The sequence below is a fragment of the Gymnoscopelus microlampas genome, assembly GCF_963454915.1.
Source record: "Gymnoscopelus microlampas genome assembly, chromosome: 11".
NCBI classification, from domain to species: domain Eukaryota; kingdom Metazoa; phylum Chordata; class Actinopteri; order Myctophiformes; family Myctophidae; genus Gymnoscopelus; species Gymnoscopelus microlampas.
Window position 1 is genome coordinate 14,619,333 of NC_139948.1, and position 20,153 is coordinate 14,639,485.

The 20,153-nt window shown below is 42.0% G+C and overlaps 1 protein-coding gene across 2 annotated transcripts in view; it reads right to left on the reverse strand.

Annotated features, from left to right (window-relative positions):
• Window positions 1-20,153, reverse strand: part of abca3b (ATP-binding cassette, sub-family A (ABC1), member 3b) — a 65,212-nt gene that overhangs the window by 43,759 nt on the left and 1,300 nt on the right. The window contains exons 2-8 of one of the 2 annotated variants that reach the window (XM_084072219.1): window positions 18,830-18,925; window positions 14,513-14,771; window positions 10,383-10,510; window positions 7,903-8,068; window positions 4,111-4,370; window positions 3,320-3,436; window positions 2,229-2,349 (exon numbers count right to left, since the gene is read on the reverse strand). In XM_084072219.1, the coding sequence (XP_083928345.1) occupies window positions 2,229-2,349; window positions 3,320-3,436; window positions 4,111-4,370; window positions 7,903-8,068; window positions 10,383-10,510; window positions 14,513-14,771; window positions 18,830-18,883 (1,105 nt within the window). In that variant the 5' untranslated portion in view covers window positions 18,884-18,925. Of the gene's footprint in view, window positions 1-2,228; window positions 2,350-3,319; window positions 3,437-4,110; window positions 4,371-7,902; window positions 8,069-10,382; window positions 10,511-14,512; window positions 14,772-18,829; window positions 18,929-20,153 lie in introns of both variants that reach the window. The other variant, XM_084072220.1, reaches the window with a different exon arrangement.

A 20,153-nucleotide genomic window follows, 5' to 3' on the forward strand; every position in this document is an offset into this window, starting at 1 on the left:
GTGGCCCAACAGAAGCCAGAAGGCAAATAAGAACTTGTTTGTGTGCTTTCTCGGTTAACTGGCAAACAGGACGCCTGCCATCTGAGCTGCATTTTTTGGACAGTTGGAGGGGACAGATGTCGGTCTGTATCAAAAGCTTCGGGGGATTTAGAAGAGAAACGGCGGTAATTACGTGAAATCGGAAGGCAATTCGGAGTCTTTTCTAGTCATCATGAGTAGGGCTGTCATGATAACAAATTTAAGTTGATGATTAATTATCACTCAAATAATTGCGATTAACGATTTTGTGTTTCTGTCGTTGAAATTTAATGTAACATTATGAATAAAAATACATTTCTGTTTGGCTTTTAGCTTTCTTGAACAAAAGTTGCACAGGACAGATATGACAAATAGCACATATTTAATTACTTTATACTTAAAAATAAACATGAATAGTGAAAATAGCCGATCTATAAGCTCAAAACGTGTCGCATCGCGACACGTTTTGAGCTTATAGATCTGCTATTTCCACTATTTTTGACATTTTTTGAAAATATATGATTTTTTTTAACATGGAATTGATTATGACGATTATGACGATTATGCAAAAAAGAATTGCGATTACATAAAATAATTGAGATTAGACGATTACGTAATCATTGTGACAGGCCTAATCATAAAGCAAGTAGGACTAAATTGTGCTCTGGATGAGTCAAAATAGGATTTCCTTCTGAAGCCAATCCATTTAGCATCATTTCATAACAATAGTGTTCGTCATAATGGAGTTACATTCTGGAAGTTAACCATGTACAGTATGGGCTCACACATAGCCGCTGAGTGGTTATCTTGATCAATTTGAAGGAAATCCTGCTGTTGTCTGCTTACTCATACTGAGCTCTGTTGCAACATGCATGTGTGTATGCAAACGCATATTATTGTATGCACTTACTCGCATACACACAAAAACACATGCACACACACACAAACACACACACACACACTTCCTACATCTTCCCTGTCATTGTGTTGTATAGAAGATTGCTTTTATCATTGATGGGCCTTTCTATCAATGCTTCTATTCATGCTTTAGAGGAGCTCAGTCAGATAGACGAGGCAAGCAACAACATCCTGACCTACTTGGAAAGGAACATGGATAGAGTGAAAAGCAAAGGCAAGGAGAGAAAACACTGCAATAAACACACACAGGTGTACACAATGAAAAGACCTGGACTCTAATAACAGCTTGGCCTCCCTGATCGATCTCTAACTATTCATGGAAAGTTACTATGTGCAAATCACAATGTTCAGCGGTGAAGCGGCCCCTATACAGGGCTGTCTGACGTGTGGTGACGCTCGACAGCCAAATGGAAATAGCAACCTTCATACATACTTCACCAATAATTGAAAAAAAAAAAAAACGTACTTCACAAGAACAAAATTGGTGTAAGTAAGAGAAAACAAATCATCCTTTTCATGCATAGGAGGTAGGGGTGTGGCGATACACTAATTTCATGATACGATACAATACGATATATGGCACTCTTTTATTATGAAAATATATGGGGGGGAAATAAGCGTATGAAAATATATGGGGGGGGGGAAAATAAAATGCAAACAGATACTTCTGTTTTTGCATTATTATTATTAATAATGCAAAAAAAAAGCAAAAAAAAAAAAAGATGCATATCGTCACGAAAACGTATCGCAATATATCGCGGGACGATATATCGGCACACCCCTAATAGGAGATCCAAATAGTGGCATGAGCTGTGATTGATCTACTTTTAACCACTTTCAACTTGGCGTCCCTATTTCGGCCATGTCATTATAGGTGACATATTGGCAGAAAGAACACATCTATAAGCATTGCATGGCGATGTGTTGTAAGCTTGTACATCAGTCAAACATACATACATGGACACATACAATAAAGACACACCCTGTTCTAGAAGCCTGTGGCATGGCCTAGAGCCATGCCACAAACAAGGCACACAAATGACTCCCTCCCTTCTTTCTTTCCTCCCTAAGACCTGGAACGCATCTGTGTCAATTTAGATTTCTTTGGCTATTCAAAAAATAGCAGATATACAAGCTCATAGCGCGGCACCGAGTGCCGCGCTATGAGCTTGTATATCTGCTATTTTTGAAAAATCTTGAAAAAAATAACGTTTTCAGATTTTTTCACACAAAGGACTCCCTCCCTTCTTTCTTTCCTCCCTCCCTCCCTCCCTCCCGTCCATCCATCTTACCTCGTGAAAAGAAGGCACTTATCATGAAGCTGAAGTTGATGGTGGCTATAGCGAACACCAGCAGGAAGACGAACACCAAGGTGGGGTCACTGTAGGTCAGCACAGCTCCTTGGGGGCTCACCTAAAATCAGTGGTGGAAAAGGTACTTCATTTTTTAAAGTAAAAGTACCAATAATACTGCAATGTAAAAAATACTCTGTTACAAGTAAAAGTCCGGAATTGAAAATGTCCATGAGTAAAAGTACAAAGGTATTGGTATCGAAATGTACTTAAAGTACCAAAAGTAGAAGCCACTCATTATGCAGAATGTCCCATTTCACAAGTTTTCAAATGCATAAAAATCATTTGAAAATAGCAGATCTACAAGCTCATGCGACGCATTGTGAGCTTGTAGATCTGCTATTTTCAAATGGCCAAAATGGATATAGGGCTGAAGTGAGTAATGTATGTTTTGTAATAATATCAAAATCTACTAGTTTTCAAATACTTGTAGTGGAGTAAAAGTACAATATTTGCCTCTGAGTTGCAGTGGAGTTGAAGTAAAAGTACTGAAAATTGTACAGAACTTGAGTAAATGTACTTAGTTACTTTACACCGCTGCCTAAAATGACGGAAGGAAACCGCCGGTGGTTTTTAACATTTGGTTCAATCGATACACATCAAATCCTCCAAAATGTAAGAAAGGAATTTGGTGCTCGTCTTTAATGGGATCAAAAAGGTTGTGCAAATCCAAAAGCATTTAGAAGGCAGGGGCTGGTTCTAAAAAGAAGGATCATAGACCGAGAATAAGAACTGCCCACTGTAGCTGCCTTTAGTGACTATTATCCATCCAACAGAGTCCGGTTGAATGCCGTTATCCTCTGCCTTTGGTGCCTTTAGGCGAACATTTGCAGACATTAGCACATCTATAAACTCTGTGAGATGTTTTTCTTTTTTTTTAAGAGATTTTGGTTTAGAGGGGGAAAAAAGGAGGAGACCAAGTATAGACCCCTGAGGGACCTCCTGGTTAAATAACAGCACAAAAAAAAGCCAAATGCGAGAAAATAGCAGAGGCAAAACGTGACAGATGTGTGCTGGGAACGTAGACTCACCTGAATGCAGACGAGCAGAGTGACGAAGAAGATGGAGATGGAGAGAAAGAGGAAGAACATGAGGAACCAGGCGGTCCAATGGAGCCAGTTGCTGAGGCCCATCATCCGCATGTACTCCTGAGACACACACACACACACACACACACACACACACACACAGATGCAGAGAAAGGTATTCATTTGGAGGAAAAAAAACACAGACAAATATTTTGCAGCGAGTAGTTGATGCCTCGTTCATATAGGTCGATTCATTTATTCACGGTGAAATAACTTTATCGCAGTGTAATATTCCTGTTCCGTGTTCTTGTACTCGATTTAATTGATTATTACATTTAAACATTTTTTTTTTTTCAAAGAATGCAATATAAAAATGCAATAAATTATGATAACTTCTCAATTATTCAATGAATCAACTAAGTAATCGATAGAATAGTCGCTAAAAATATAATCGATAGTTGCAGCCCTACTAATAACCTCACACACACAGATTTTAGATTTCTTTGGCTATTCAAAAATAGCAGACGTACACGCTATGAGCTTGTAGATCTGCTATTTTTGAAAAATCGTGAAAAGTTGTGCAAATCTTTGAATATATATTTCTTAAAGCGAACAATTGTAAAAAAAGAAATTGTTCCAGGGACCCCCCCAGCAGTGTTGCCAGATTCTGTGAGAGAAACAAGCAAACAGGTCTAGGAAAAGGGCCACATGAGCACTTTAACATATACATCAGCAGCTTCACACACTCACACTCACTCACACACACACACACACACACACACACGCGCACACACCTTGAGCTTCCTCTCCTTCTCCTGCACCACGGCGCGTACGATGTTGAGCGAGGTGTAGGTGAAGCTGAGCACCAGCAGCAAGGGCAGCTGGTTCTGGATGGCCAGGATGAACACGTCGTACATGAAGGCCGGGTAGGGGAAGCGGGACAGCACCACCCGGGTCTGGGCCAGCAGGGCGGCCGCCCCCGTCCTGTTGTAGGACCGCATGATGGCCCGGTCCACGGCGTGCTGCACCGCCAGGAAGCCCTCTCTGAAATAACCTTTAGTTTAAAAGCAAAAGAAAGATTACAGAGAAGGAGGGGGGAGGGGGATTGAGAGAGAGAGGATTAACAGAGCAGAATATGGAATGCATGCATTAAACCCATTAACACATTGAGTGCCAGGGGTTTTTCAAAACAGGGTACCTCCAGTGCCTGGATTCTTAACCATTTTTGGACCTTTTTCAAGTAGTCACAAAACATTTTCAGTGATCACCGTCCTCACGGTGATACCCTCATTACACACATAGAGGTCTCGTACAATCCGGGGAAAAAGATTAAAAACATTAGGTAATCCGTTCCATAGTTGCAGCCAGTAGAAAATAGTCGAAAATACATCGTAAAAACAAAAAGTACACAGGAGCCGAGATACAGGCTTTTGAAGTCATAAGTTAACCAGGAAGTGGATTGGAGTCTAAATCTTCGTAAAATCATATCTCCTGGTGCTGTTTTTTCATATTTTTGCCCAAAAACGACCATAACCGTTTTTGGCACACCTCGTTTGGATTATGAAAAACGGTCCGGACCGTTTTTGGCACTCAATGTGTCAAAAGTCAAAAGACCTGGAACGCATCTGTGTCAATTTAGATTTCTTTGGCTATTCAAGAATATTTTTTGAAAAATCTTGGGAAAAAAAACGTTTTCAGATTTTTTTTTCAAAAAACTGTTAGGATTTAGAAAACATTTTAAAGAATCGGCCTCAGGTCTTAATGGGTTAAAGCAAAAATCTCCGCAGCCTGTGAATGATCCAAGCACCACCGAAGAAGAGTACACCCAGAAATCACGTGATCACAACAACAACAAAAAGCTAGGCGCCTTTCATGTTAAAGGATTTATAAAAGTCCTTTTTTTTCTCTCGTCTTTCTGTTGTTTTTCTGATGTTTTTCAAAAAACAAGCCACAATCAAACGGCCACAGCTCTGGAATGGAGGATCGCGATTAATTAATTATTTCCTGGCAGTGAAAGAGTTAACACAATATGTAAAATGACGATGTTTTAGTAATATTGTCCCTGCAGTCTACAAGCTCTCAATGTGTCACAGACGCATTGAGAGAGCACAACATGCTTCCATAGAAGACATGCTGGCTTCTATGAAATCCAAATGACTGAAATCAGTCTGTGGGGACTGAGAAATGTAATCCAACTAGACCATACCCGGTCGACGCATCCGTGGGGGGATATGCGCACATGATCTGGCAACCCGGGAGGCAGTTCGTCCCATAGCTGGGCAGACCCGTAACCATGGCGACATTCTTTGACACAAAAGCGCTAATAAGAAGCTGAGATTTGATGAAATTGAAAAACGGGCTTCACAGTTAAGTTCAGATGGTAATGGTCAATGGCTGTGTGCAAAATCAGAGCAATTGGTCCAGCCACTGAGGAGAACCGCGTAGCTTCACCTACTCACTCACTCACCACTACAAACGGACGGACAGAGGTTACTAGAATTATAGTAGGATGACATTGACATTTTATAATGTACATTTTACCCAATCATGACTTTAACCGGAAGGCCAGCCCTTCAATTTCCCACTAATAATAATGTACATGAGCACCACCTGACCACCACCTTTCAAAGCAAATGGATTGAGAGGTATCGAGGAATAACAGTGGCTGTAATAACTGGCCATTATGTGCGTGCGGTGTGTGTGTGTATGTGTGTGCGGTGTGTGTGTGTGTGTGTGTGTGTGTGTGTGTGTGTGTGTGTGTGTGTGTGTGTGTGTGTGTGTGTGTGTGTGTGTGTGTGTGTGTGTGCGCGACACTGTGCGTGCGTGTGCGTGTGTGAGTGTGAGTGTGAGTGTGTGTGTGTGTGTGTGTGTGTGTGTGTGTGTGTGTGTGTGCGACACTGTGCGTGCGTGTGCGTGTGCGTGTGTGTGTGTGAGTGTGAGTGTGAGTGTGTGTGTGTGTGTGTGTGCGTGTGTGTGTGCGCGTGTGTGTGTGTGTGTGTGTGCGTGCGTGAGAGAGAGTGGGTCTGAATCCATATTCATGAGATTCTAAAAGCCCCGTCGGGTCCACTCTCGTCCCGAGTTCTAAGCAAAAAATGAAGTGTGGCCTGTATGTCACAGAGCTGTCGTGACCTCATCTAAGACCCTCATCCGTCATCGAATGCCTCGCTCAGAGGCGATGAGGCCGCGCCGCCTCGAGGTGAAGGGCACGTACCGAGGGCTCCGAGTCGACAGCGTCTCTGATAGGGGTTGGCGAAGAGCGCCTCGACCCGCCGAACGACGGGCCCCGTCAACAGCCGGGGCACGATAATAACGCACCAATCAGGGCTAAGCTGTGGGCCCGTTGCAGCGCCACGGTTACCATGGGAACTCCCGACAGGAGGGAGGCTCGACGCTCCCTCGGGGGTAATAAGAGCGCTTTGTGTCGAGTGGGATCTGTGTTTCAATCACAACGCAAATGAAGGGTGGCTGTGGCACTTGGCTTCTCCGTGGCACAAACGCTCAATTCAATTTCAAGCCGCCGTACGTAGGTGCTACGCAGTGGTGGAAAGTAACTAAGTACATTTACTTAAGTACTGTACTTAAGTAACATTTTGAGGTATTTGTACTTTACTTGAGTATTTTCCAATTTCCAATACTTTTACTTCTACTCCACTACATCTCAGAGGCAAATATTGTACTTTTACTCCACTACAATTATTTGAAAACTTGAGTTACTAGTTACTTTTCAGATATAAATTATTACATTATGAAACACACATTAACCACTTTAGCCCTATTTTATACCTAGGCTATTTGAAAATAGCAGATCTACAAGCTCACAACGCGTCGCATCGCGACGCGTTGTGAGCTTGTAGATCGGCTATTTTCAAATATTTAGTACTTTTACTTTTGGTACTTTAAGTACATTTTGATGCCAATACTTTTGTACTTTTACTCAACTAAATTTTGAATTCTGGACTTTTACTTGTAACAGAGTATTTTTATAGTGCAGTAATTGGTACTTTTACTTAAGTAAAGAATTTAAGTACTTTTTCCACCACTATGCTTCTACCCATACTGAGACTTGGTTTTTGGTGATTGAGAGACGGCCCCCGGCCTGCGGCACAAAGCAGGTTCCCTCAAGCTGTTGTTCACCATCTATGTATCCTCATAGGACCTCGTCGTGGGCGAGGCTTCGGTTCGGATGGCTGCATCGGAGAAGTAAACATGACCTCCACGCATCACAAGACGGATGAGGGAGCAGCACATCATCTGTATCATTTGTACACAGTCATTGCCAAACGAACACTGTGTGCGTGTGCGTGTGTGTGTGTGTGTGTGTGTGTGTGTGTGTGTGTGTGTGTGTGTGTGTGTGTGTGTGTGTGTGTGTGTGTGTGTGGGGAAGTCAACATGACCTCCACGCATCTTAAGAAGGATGAGGGAACTGCACAGGAAAAAAATCCTCAGTGTTCATTTATCCTGTTACTACTCTCTGTGTGTGTGTGTGTGTGTGTGTGTGTGTGTGTGTGTGTGTGTGTGTGTGTGTGTGTGTGTGTGTGTGTGTGTGTGTGTGTGTGTGTGTGTCTCTCTCTCTCTCTCTCTCTCACCAGGCGTGCCCCCCTCTTTGTCGTACTGCTCCCGAGGTCCCGGCAGCTGGAAGAGGGGGAACAGTCTGAGGGTGTGCCAGTCCAGGTCATTGTTGGGGTTCAGCTCGGACTTCTCCTTGGGCGGGGCGTCCCGAGGGGTGTAGGTGAAGCGCAGGTGGTAGCTCACCTGTGTGAGGAGAGAGAGAGAAAAGTATGAAGAGTGGAAACTAGTTTTGACGACTGCAATTGTGCAGCCGATGTTTCCAGATTTGTTAATGTTTCAAAAATAGCCGACAAGCCCACAACGTGTCAAATTGTGACGCGTGTGAGCTTGTATTGTGTATATATTGAAGTTTAATACAGTGATACATATACTTAATAAAAAATCTTTATCTATCAAAGTGTATATTTGTGGGGGGGGGGGGGGGGTTCTCTTTAATTATAAGCAAAATATTCTCAAATACAAACTTGAATCAAACCTGTTTTTTTTCCCCCAAATGAAAACTCAACAGAATGCCAAAGAGTGCGGTGGCAAGAGTAGTGGACGAAAACGTCTCACTGTGAAGTGAACTCAAGTTCCCTTCACTCCAGTGTCACTTATAATGAATCTGGTGGATGTAGACGCATTGCATGGTCTGTTTGTCTGAATGAGGTGAAGTGGAGATGTGCGCTTGAATAAAGGAATCAACTGAGTAAAGGCATAGTCATGTTCAATATTTCATGCCTAGTTGCCCCATTGGCAAAACGTAGCTTCAAACTGTTTCTTAATACATGGGGTGCCAGGTTTTTTTTAAAACAGAGTACACTGAGTGCCAGGATTTTTAAAGTTAACCAGGAAGTGGATTGGAGTCTAAATCTTCGGAAAATGATATCTCCTGGTGCTGTGAAGGAAAAAAAAAAAAGATTATTTTTTTCCCCCAAAAAAACGTATATATACGGTTTTGGCACTCCATGGTTGTATTCCCAAAACCGTATATATACGGTTTTGGCACCCAATGTGTTAATAACACGTGGAATTAGTGTGTTTCATATTTCATACTTATTACACAAATGCTAATGATTAAACAAAACACCATTTTAGATTGCCTGTTCATATATGACGCCCCCAAAGTGCCCAGGCTTGGGCTAGAAAGACACACCAAAGATCATTTATAAGATTTGTGTCTTTGGTGGTATTTGAGATACGCAACCTGAGGAAAGAGTAGTTCACGCAGGCGGTGACAGAATTAATTTAGCTCTCAGAGCTAGGTTACACTGAAAACTAGAAAAATTGCTCCGCGGAGCACAGGTCAGGTACGTTATTGTGGCCTCCTGGTGGCGCTATAATAGGCCAATGTGAAAAGGGTGCCATTTCTTCTTAGGGCTTTCACGGCAATCGGGACACTGCATTCATGATTTGAGGCATTTTGTTCCAAAAATGTGTTTTGCTAAATTAGACCTGCTGGTGGCGCTATAACAGGCCAATGTGAAACGGGTGGCATTTCTTCCTCGGCACTAGTGGGAATGTGCGTGTGAAATTTCACGGAAATGGCTAGCTGCGTTCATGATTTGAGGCATTTTGTTCAAAACGGACCAATCTTGCAAACTTTGGAAGCCAACCTTAGCCAATGAGGATGGAATCTAGGAAAAATCGGACAGATCCGTGTTGAACACATGACTATAGAGATACTGTGTACAAATTTGCATGACGTTTGGATACAATCTGTAGGAGTAATATCAAAAAATGGGTTTTGCACAAATCGGCCTCTTGGTGGCGCATGTGAAAAATGGGCAGATGTTATGAATTGGCATCCAGGGAGTGTGTGTGCACAGTTTAGCAGCGACCGGGCCAACGGTGCCGGAGATTAGCTGCTAACGGACGGACACACGGACACACAGACGGACAGGGTGCAAAACGTACTCTCTCGCCATGCCTTTCGGCCTGGCGGAGACAACAAGACAGGGAGAAAGACACACAAAGACACATGAAAACAAGCTTCAAACAAAAACGTGGGTGGAATTCTCTTTGATTCCCTCTTTTGCAGGCATGCAGACCCTATGCAGACATACCCAGCCAGCCCAACCTGTTAAGCTTGCCAGAATTTCTCAAGACATTGTAACACATTGTTATTCTCAAGGTTCTATAGAATGAGACTCAATTTCTACTGTACCTTGACATACTGTCAAGAGTTGAGAAAGATACTGAAAAAAACAGCCCTTTATAATTCGAGTGTGTTTAATTATTTGTGAATTGCTTCTTTGAACATCAAGTTGCATGTAAATTATGCAGCTTGAAACCTGGAAGTGTGAAGAGGCTGATATCTACAAGCTCTTGTGAGCTTGTAGAATGATTATTTTTGGTGTAGACTAGAGTCAAAAAAAGAGCATACCAATTACATTTGCGACTAGGTCAAATGACTAAGTATAGAGGGTTTAAGAGGTTAAACTAGCCTCCAATCCACCCTAAGGCAAGTTGCGTTGCAGTGCGTGTGAATTAAGTCTCTCCCCAGTCCCCACCGTACCTGCTGTGGCAGAGGTTCGTCGTCGTGGGTGAAAGGATGTTCAAACACCACAGCAGCCAGAATCTTTCCCGACAGGGGATCATGCCTCACATAGTCCTCAAACAGCTGTTCCGTCTCAAAGCCACGCACTGGAGATGGAACATAACACACACACGTTTGTATTTACTATACTTGTGAGGACATCAACATTTTAGGATGGCAATTTTATGAATGTCATTTGTTCTTTTTAATTGCAATTTTTAACACCTACCCTGAAGCCAAAAAATAGCTCTACAAGAGATCTACAAGCTCACAACGCGTCGCACTGCGACGCGTTGTGAGCTTGTTGATCAGCTATTTTCGGTGCATGACACCGGCGCGCAACCAAGTATAAATCAGGCATAACTACAAGTGCAAACCCTAAACTTGACCACTAAATGCCTACGGGTTAGGCCTAACCTCGACCTTAATCTTTTCCTAATACCTAAAACAACATTTATCTTGTGAGGAACAGGAAAATTGTCCTTACAACTCAAATTCTAATATACTTGTGGGAACATTTGGCCCTTGAAAGTATAACTAATTCGCGCACACGCACACGCACACGCACACGCACACGCACACGCACACACACACACGATTCGATTAAGAACGACATCAGTTGACGAGTGGCATTCACCTCACGTCACACATAGCCGTTGTGGTGTCTGTGCCTTCATTCTCTGACCTTGGTGCATCCTCTCCAAGGTGCACTGCAAAATCCTGAGTGTTCATTTGGCTCAGAGTGTAAACAACATGGACCACGGACGCATTGGTCCATTTTTACACTTTGGTGGAATTGACACTCAGGGTTGTCCAGTGTCCTAGAACTCTCAGCATATACAAGTCTATATTTGCCCTTTTGGTTGACGATTAATTGTCAACAAATAATTGTGATTAATGATTTCATTGTGTTTTTGGCACTGCACACTGTGAATACATCAATAAAAAAAATGTTTTATCAATAACAAATTCATTTGTATTGATATGACAAATAGGCTTTGATTGTGTACAAAGCCTCTGCACAAAAAAACATTGCACAAAGAAATGACTGACAATGACCAGTACCAATAATCAAAACAAATAATTTAATTTAAATACTTAACTTTTATGATTTTGCACTAATTGCCCAAAATAGGGACAACCCTTAATTTCATCCAGCATCTTTGTACAAATAATGGAAATGGAAATGATTATGCAAAAGAATTAGCTCAAATAAATGCCATCAGGCGATTATGTAATGATTGTGACAGGCCTAGTCGAAAGCTTTACGTTCACAGTAAGGTCACATACAAAAGCAGAATACAAAGATGGCTGAGACTGGTACACACACAAACACACACACGCACACGCACACGCACACGCACGCACACGCGCGCACACACGCACAATGACGCAGAAGGAGCAAGTGCTCATTTCTGTCAAGGCCAATATGTGATAGCTTGAGCAAAGAGCAATCCAAGACAAAGAGGTCTATGGTATTTCTAATGGTATTAATGGTATTTCTAATCTTATCATGAACACATGCAGGTATTCTGCGGCCTAGATTCTATGCGTGTTAAGAGTTAAGCCAGTACACACACACACACACACTGTCACACACACACACACACACACACACACACACACACACACACACACACACACACACACACACACACACACACACGGTCAAATCAAGGTCAGTTGCATAAAATAAACACTGGTATGTAGGGGTTGACCAAAGGAAATGATCAATGCCAAGTTAACTAGCTGCCAACCGCACAAACGGGAAGTCCACACAGCCGCTGACCACAGTTGTTCTTCTCTGATCTTAACAGCAGCACAGCGTTGCTGTCGAGCAGAAACCTCTTATATTTGAACTTTTTTCGTAAATGAATGCCCTACTTGATCACACTACAGCGTCACACAAAAGCATCAAAAGTAGCAGATCTGCAAGCTCGAGCTTGTAGATCTGCTGCTTTTTGCTATTTTTGAATTTGAATCCTGAGAAGTAACCGTTTTGTATGAGGTTTCCGCCCGACAGAGACGGTAAGAAACACAATGTATTACACCACACGAGAAACAGTGTAACCAACTAGTTGAGAGACTGATCTAAGATTCAAGACATATGGGGGAAAACTGTAAGCAGGATAGTCTACAGTACGTGTCATGTCGGAGCACATTTCAATTTAAACTGCACATTATTCTGTGAGTGTGTGTGTGTGTGTGTGTGTGTGTGTGCGTGCGTGTGCGTGTGCGTGTGTGTGTGTCATCCCAAACCGCCATCCTGAAAACTCCCCTCCCCCTCCTGCTGTGATCGCTGAGACAGGTTAAATTATTCATTTGCGACTCCGCTGGGATCTCACACAAGGCGCATCCGCTTTTTATGGGACGACCTGCAGATATACAGGTCTATAAACCCATTCCGTTATCTGTGTTCCTGTCTGTCAAGATGTTATCAGGCAGCCAATCTGCACACCTGACCTGTCTGCCAGTCACAATGTCGGCCTCGTCTCCGAGACTGACTTTGTGTGTGTGTGTGAGTGTATTTGGGTGTCATGTGGGGTTGTGACAGTGACCGTGTCACCCTGGTTTTTGTGTTGCATCACGGATGGAATCTGCTGGCAGTATCCCCAAGCATGCAAATGAATATATACTCTATACATATAAGTAGCACATCTGAAGCGGTTTGAGGTGGTCTTTCGAAATTTAGACCCTGTGTCGGGTGGACGCCAAATGTCAATAATTTATTTTAAAAAATGTGTCACCATTTCATGTATTTCACGTATCACATTTCAGCTATAGTGGCTAGTGCTACCTAGTAACCTCCCCCCAGAAACTCGAGTCTATAGATACACACGGTTCTGGGGGTAGGTTACTAGGTAGCACCACTGTAGCTGCTACTGCCGAAATGAGACACGTGTAGTACGTGAAATGCATCACACTATTATTGATCTCACATGATCTCACAAAATGACCTCACGTTGTAGAAATGATGAGACGGGCACTTAAGAGAAAAAAAAGATCTTGAACTTCATGTGGTCAGCCCGTGATGTCAGTCATCTATGAGGTCAGTCGTCTATGACATATCTATGACGTATGACAAGGGGTCGGCCTGATCAGAACCCCCTTGACTTTCATTACAAAATGTAAGTTTAATATTTTAAAAAGGATAAAAGAAATGACAGTGAACAACGTGAAAACAAATTAGTGGAGGTACTCTTGGGGCATACTGGTAGTAGCATAACAGATTTGACGCTGATCGGTCCAGCCAGGATTAGATCCAGATACACAGACATTTTTTTCAAACAATGTAAAAATGAAAATGAAGTCACCCTGATGTCTGGAAGTGGCTTGAATATACCGAAGGGAATTTCAGTGTGGGGATTTTATGGGGGAACTACACAGTAAAATCCTCAGTGTTTTAACTCAAATTAAACAAACTCGACACAAAGTGTACAGGAGTTTGTAGTACACAGTGTATGTAAAGTATCCAATTATATATTCAATGTAAAATCTATACGATGCTGAGCTCTGAAGTCTAATCCAGTCCCGACTCCACCTGGGACCAGTGTTGATTTCGTCGACTAAAACTATGACGAAAACGTTCGTCAAGTAGGCTACCTTTTTTCACTGACGAAAACGAAATAAAAACTAAGCTACGATGACTAAAACTAAGACTAAATATATTGACAATTTTGTCAACAAATAAAAACTTGAGTAAAATGTTAGCGAGGGACTAGTGGAGAAGAGATCCAGTAGAACTAAAAGACAAGTCGTTTTTTGTTTGGTTGCATGTGGGTGTTGCATGCTGAACATAAGCAGATCTACAAACTCACAACACGTCGCGCTGCAACGCGTTGTGAGTTCGTAGATCGGCTATTTTCAGCATGCGACCAAGTGTAAAATCAACCATTGTGACGCCATCAAGGCCCGCCAAAATACATTTTAGTCGACTAAATCAACTGCAGATTTAGTCGACTATAATCTTATGATATTTAGTCGACTAAAACTAGACAAAAACTAAAACATTTCAGATGACTAAAACTAAGTGGAATTTTATTCAAAAGACTATTGACTAAAACCAAATAAAGATCTGCTGTCAAAATCAACACATGTCTGGGACCCACCTGAGGCGATGCCAAAGGGGCCCAGGCTGTGCTTCACGTCCTCTGCCACCTGCCGCACCACGCTGGAGTTGCCCGGCACGTAGGCCAGCTGGTAGCCTCGGTAGTGCAGGTGGGGGGGCAGCGCGTCCACGGAGTAGCTCTCGTAGACGGTGGCGTTGGGGTAGTTCTTAAAGGGCACCTTCTGACGCAGCACGATGAGGATGCTGGAGAACAGCAGAGGCAGGGCGATTTCCACCAGAGTCACCAGGATCTGACGTTTCTGCAGACATGGGAGGGAAGGGGAGAGGAGTCAGGCAAGAAGAACTTTTTTCATTTAAAGCAGTGGTTCTCAATCTTTTCCGTGCCAAGGACCCCCAAAATGATATGTATTTGGCCGCGGACCCCCCCCCATCTCGAAATATTTTGTTCCAGGGAACCCCAGAAGCAAAGATTTGAGTTACAAATGTTCGCTTTAAAAATATATATATTCAAAGATTTGAATAGCCAAAGTATAAAATATGGACGCCACTTTGAGAACCAATGATTTAAAGGACCCCTAGTTTGATATGCATTAACCCATTAAGACCCGGGCCGATTCTACAAATACCTTCTAAATGAGTAGTTCTGCACACTTTCAGGATGTTTCAAAAATGTTCAAAAATAGCAGATGTACGTGGAGAGAAGAGGGAGAATGTTAAAAAAGGATTAAGGCAGAGATAGATAAGAAAATATTGAGGTGGGGGGGGGCAAAAATAGAAAACAAGTGAGTTTTCTGAGAATATGAAATGTAGATAGATCAAAGGTGCATTGCAGCCTCCATGGAAATGTAATAACTGCATGAATACATATTTCTGTGCTGTGTGAGAGTAGGACTGCAATTCAGCTATATTGAGTTAATTATTTTGTCCACCGTTACACAGGAGAGCACTGCACTATATTATGCATACACTTTGTGTGGTGTTTATATATAATCTGCAAATCCATTTCAAGAATAACAATATCCCCATGGTTTACATCAATCTGCTGTTTCAGGGTTTTTACGGCGTGGCTGAAAGCCATGCCATACAGAACAGGGTTTATCTATGTCTATATATAGTTATGTACCCAAAAGTAGACCATCATGCATGACGCTAAGTTTGGATGCATAAACCTGAGGATACGTCGTAGACACAATGAAACTTAAGTTAAAGATTCACTTAACTCACTGCAGCAGAGTACAGCCACACAGCACACTGCACAAATCCACACTTTGCTATTTGATAATAAGAAATTGGACAGGCTGGCTACACCATAGAGTATGCAAGCGTTGTTGTAAATGACTGGACCTGAGAAGAGGTTCACCACTGATTACCGAGTAGTGATTCATTCTACAGAGATCCCAGTTGAGAGCCAGAAAATGTCACAGTTCATATAAGGACATTTATGTTGAGGCCTCTCTCAGGTCACAGTTGGACAGTTTGAGGGCAGAACTCTTTCATCACACAGAGAGAAGCGCCAGGTTTTTGAGATTGTCAATTCAACACTGAATCTAAGTCAGAGGAATAGACTGTGAAAGATTCATATGCACAAATCCTGTGCTTCCAACCAATTTTGTAATCATCGATCTAAAGGTCCCCGCTCTTGAGATCCACATGGGAACAGCGTGGTTTCATGTGGATCTTGCTTTTCATGTTGCCAACCTGTCATCTACGACACATGACTCCAAAGTTTGACTATAACTGACTATAAAATGTAAAAAGAAAATGCATGGAGGCACCAAGTTGGTCAACGGCCAGTGAGCACAAGAAATGTGGCGCTTATCAGTCCAGCGGTTTGCGAGATTAGCTCCAGACAAACACACAGGCCTCCAGTGAGCCACGCCTAAAACATCGCAACATTGTGTGAGTCTTCTATAAACTAAATAAAGTCCAACAGGCATTGTGGCAGATTCAAACTGTACTACTTTGAACCCGTTTTAGGGGGGGGAAAATGCATTTTTCACATTTTCTGGCTATTGTTTGCTTGTAGAGGTATGAGAATGTGCCCACTGCACACACTCTCTCAGAAGAAACACTGGTACTTTAGTGAACTAGACTTCTTTTTCAAGTGGCTTGTGAGGATATTCTCGATTATCCCAATAAAGGAAATACACCACAACACATTTGTGTGTTTTATTGCGAGAACCTGACTCTACCCGACCCAGATCAAAGTGAACTTTACTCAGGTATCTAGTTCGTCGCCGTCCGACCTTCCTAGCCTGTGTTATCAAACCATGGCCATAACGGAAGGTCCAATCTGCTCAGTTTAAAGCTCGTTGGAATGCGTGACTTTGAGGACATTAAGCACATAATGACACTTTTTCTGGGTTTTTAATATTATGGTAATTCTTCTTCATTTTCAGGCCTGTTGAGAACTCTAATCTAGACAAAAACAATAGATGTTCAACTAAACTCTCGACACATCTGAGTCTTTTGTGAAGTTGTGGTCACCTCATATGAACCTTATTGTAGATGCATCCCTGTGTCAGTGTACCACGGCCAACATACACACACAGGCCATGTTTCCTTTCCCGTCTACTCCCAATGGAGTCTCTTAGCAACAACAACAGAGCAGCAAGGAGGGGATAAAGGACAACAGAGCAACACTCTTCAACCAAACTTAATGTTTACCTATCAGGCTGCCAACTCCCAGGCTGAACCTTTGGAGCATTGTGTAGTAACTCCTATATTAACCCCATTTCCCTTATGTTCAAACATAAAGGCTCAGATGCCTCAGAATACAAATACTCTTCTGAAAACACTTGCGGCTGAGTCTAAGTGTGTCAACTTCATAACTGTACATGCCTAAGGTGAACAATATTTGTTATTCCCTAGAGATATTGATTCAGTATAGCTTCCGCTCCAACTGGTTTTCACTTCATATCACACAATGTTAACCAACAGTAGAAAAGCTCACAGATAATATGTGAACCAAAATACCGTACTTACAAACCGCCTCTGACTATACAAGTTATGTGACAGTTTCCAGATCTTCAAAAGGTATTGTGAGGCTTTAAATGTATAAACAAAAACAGGACTGAGTCTAAAAGTCTAAAAGTCAGGGTAAAAACTCCTAAAGGCCATGCTGTTCCATATACAAATTTGACATTTTGTTATGTATCTGGTGCTAGAGAAAAAGTCATGGGGTCACTCAATTGGTTAGGGTTCATCTTCCAAGGAGCATAAATGCATGTAGCAAGTTTAATGGCCTTGATCTGCCCATTATATTTTGAAATATCTTGTGTCCAAGTGGACATTCTGGTCTAGGGGTGCGGTACTACAGGAAAGGTTGTGAATGTGAGGTCACCAAAATCACCAGGGGTCATCCTATGGGGAGCATGAGGGTGCACAACAAATCCCCTGGCAATCCAGCCAATAGTTTGGGATCAAAAGTATCGGATGGAGTGGACAGACAAACAGGAGGGCAGAGAGAGAGATCCAACACGTCACCCGTGTCATAAATCAATATGAAGGTGTGGCAAAGGTGTTCTGAAGGTCTTAACATGAGCAGCAAACTGGACATGGACCAGCTTGAGTTTTGTCTTTTGTGCTATTTTGCCATGGGTGAGAGAGATCTCAGTGACAAGAGAAATATCCCTGTTATGCAAGTGTATAGAGGGTACGATTCCATATAGATTGTGGTTTAATAACGAATACATCTTTAATCAGTGAAAGGTCCACCCACCTAGCCTAGGGTTGTCGTCATTGTTGTGTGTTTTTTCTTGTTTTTGTAAGTATTAAATAGCTCTATATTGTGATAGTAATCACTGCTCTCGAGTGTTTATTCAGTAACAGGGGTCTCTTTAGTAAATAGAAAATGAATTTTCAGGCGAGGATACCAATTTTATCCAATGAGGAGAGAGAACTCATACAGGATACAGGATAATGTGAGAAATATTGTGTGTAATAATGTGAAATTGGAAGTGATGACACAAAAAAAACGGAACACGATAAAATTAAAGCTGATAAATGAATACTCTCTCCTAATGGGATGAAATTGGCAAACCTACTAGAAAAGGTATTTTCGGTACATTAAAGGGCTGGAGAGATGGGGAGACCCCTGTTATTGGACACTATATAGCAATGGTTAATCTCAGAATATAGAGCTTTAATCTTTTCACACACACAAAAAAAGAGGGGGAAAAAAACAACGTTTTGTTTTCACCATAAAATGTCACTTTACTTAAATATCTCTTTACCTTTAATTAGCCTACTTCATATACCGTAAGCCTGAAATGTAAAACAGTTCAAATGCTAGCCAAATTCATGCCTAACCATGGCATATGCAAACTAGTTATAGTTTCATATTCCTCCAACCCACCTGTTGCAGATAGTTTTTCCACAGCAGTAATCCAAACTGCCGCACAATCGCCATTTTGACCAGGAGACAGAACACAGCCTGGCAGGCCTTCCACAGCTGCTGGAAAGACATAAAGACAGGATGTTTCAGGCACTGTTGTTTCTCAACGTTGGCTCCGGGGGCCACAAGGTGTCCAAATGGACCCTTTTGGGTCTGTAACTCTGAGAAACACAGGGGGATTTTACAGTGTCTGGGGCCCCAGAGATAAAAAAAGAGGAAAAAAGAAAAGAAAAGAAGAAATAGTAAAGAATATATATATCAAACTGGGACTCCTTTATATTATAAAAGGTTGAGAAGCACTGTTTTAGGGTTAGATTTAAATGAGTCATTACACCTCAAAAGAGAGCCATAACGACGGAAAGAGACCTTCTGACTTTTTACATTCTTAAAAAAAAAGGAAGCATTCACTGAAAGTGGTCTAAAGTTCATCTTACAGCTGGCTTAATGTTTACACCTGGGTCCTGGGTAATTTCAAACACGATTGCATCAAACACAAACAAGACCTTGTGCAATCTGGGAATTACAGTGAAATAGCCATATCACAAGATGCAGTTCAGCTGTTAAAGGGACATGGCCTGTTCCATACATATTTACATGCATATCTGTAGCTACTTGATGTCTTTTATTTGAACAAGAGACTGAGGAACTCAGTGAAGTTGAAGTTGAAGGAAGGGCAAAAAGAGAGAGAGAAAACACTAAAAGATAGATAAGCCACCAGTAGATTCATGTGCCAAACTAGTTAAACCAGTCAATGGAAACCAGTTGGACGAGTCAATGAAAAAATGCACTCTTTTGTTTGTTTGCCGTTTGCCAAAGTGTGACGGAACCCTCTCTCTCTCTATGGCAGGGGTCTTCAACGTTTTCAGGCCAAGGACCCCCTAGCTGAGAGAGAGATGAAGCAGGGACCCCCTACTCTATATTGTATAAAATTGTGTTTCAGATTAAAGTTTTTTTTTTACTTAGTCTGCTCTTTTTTCCTCTCTACACCTATAGCCTCTTTGCCAAAAATAGCCGATCTACAAGCTCGTAGATCTGCTATTTCCGGCTAATGTTCCCCTCAGAAAAGGAATTTTAGGGTTCAAGTGGCACTGGTTAATGTAAAAAAAACGTAATCCTATCACACAAAGATTTGGCGGACGCCCTATAGTAGCTCTGAGGACCCCCTAGGGGTCCCGGACCCCCTGTTGAAGACCCCTGCTCTATGGGTCTGGCACTATCATCAGTGTTGAATTAATGTTAATGTGTATTTTCAGACAGTTAACCACTTAAACCCTCAATACTTAGA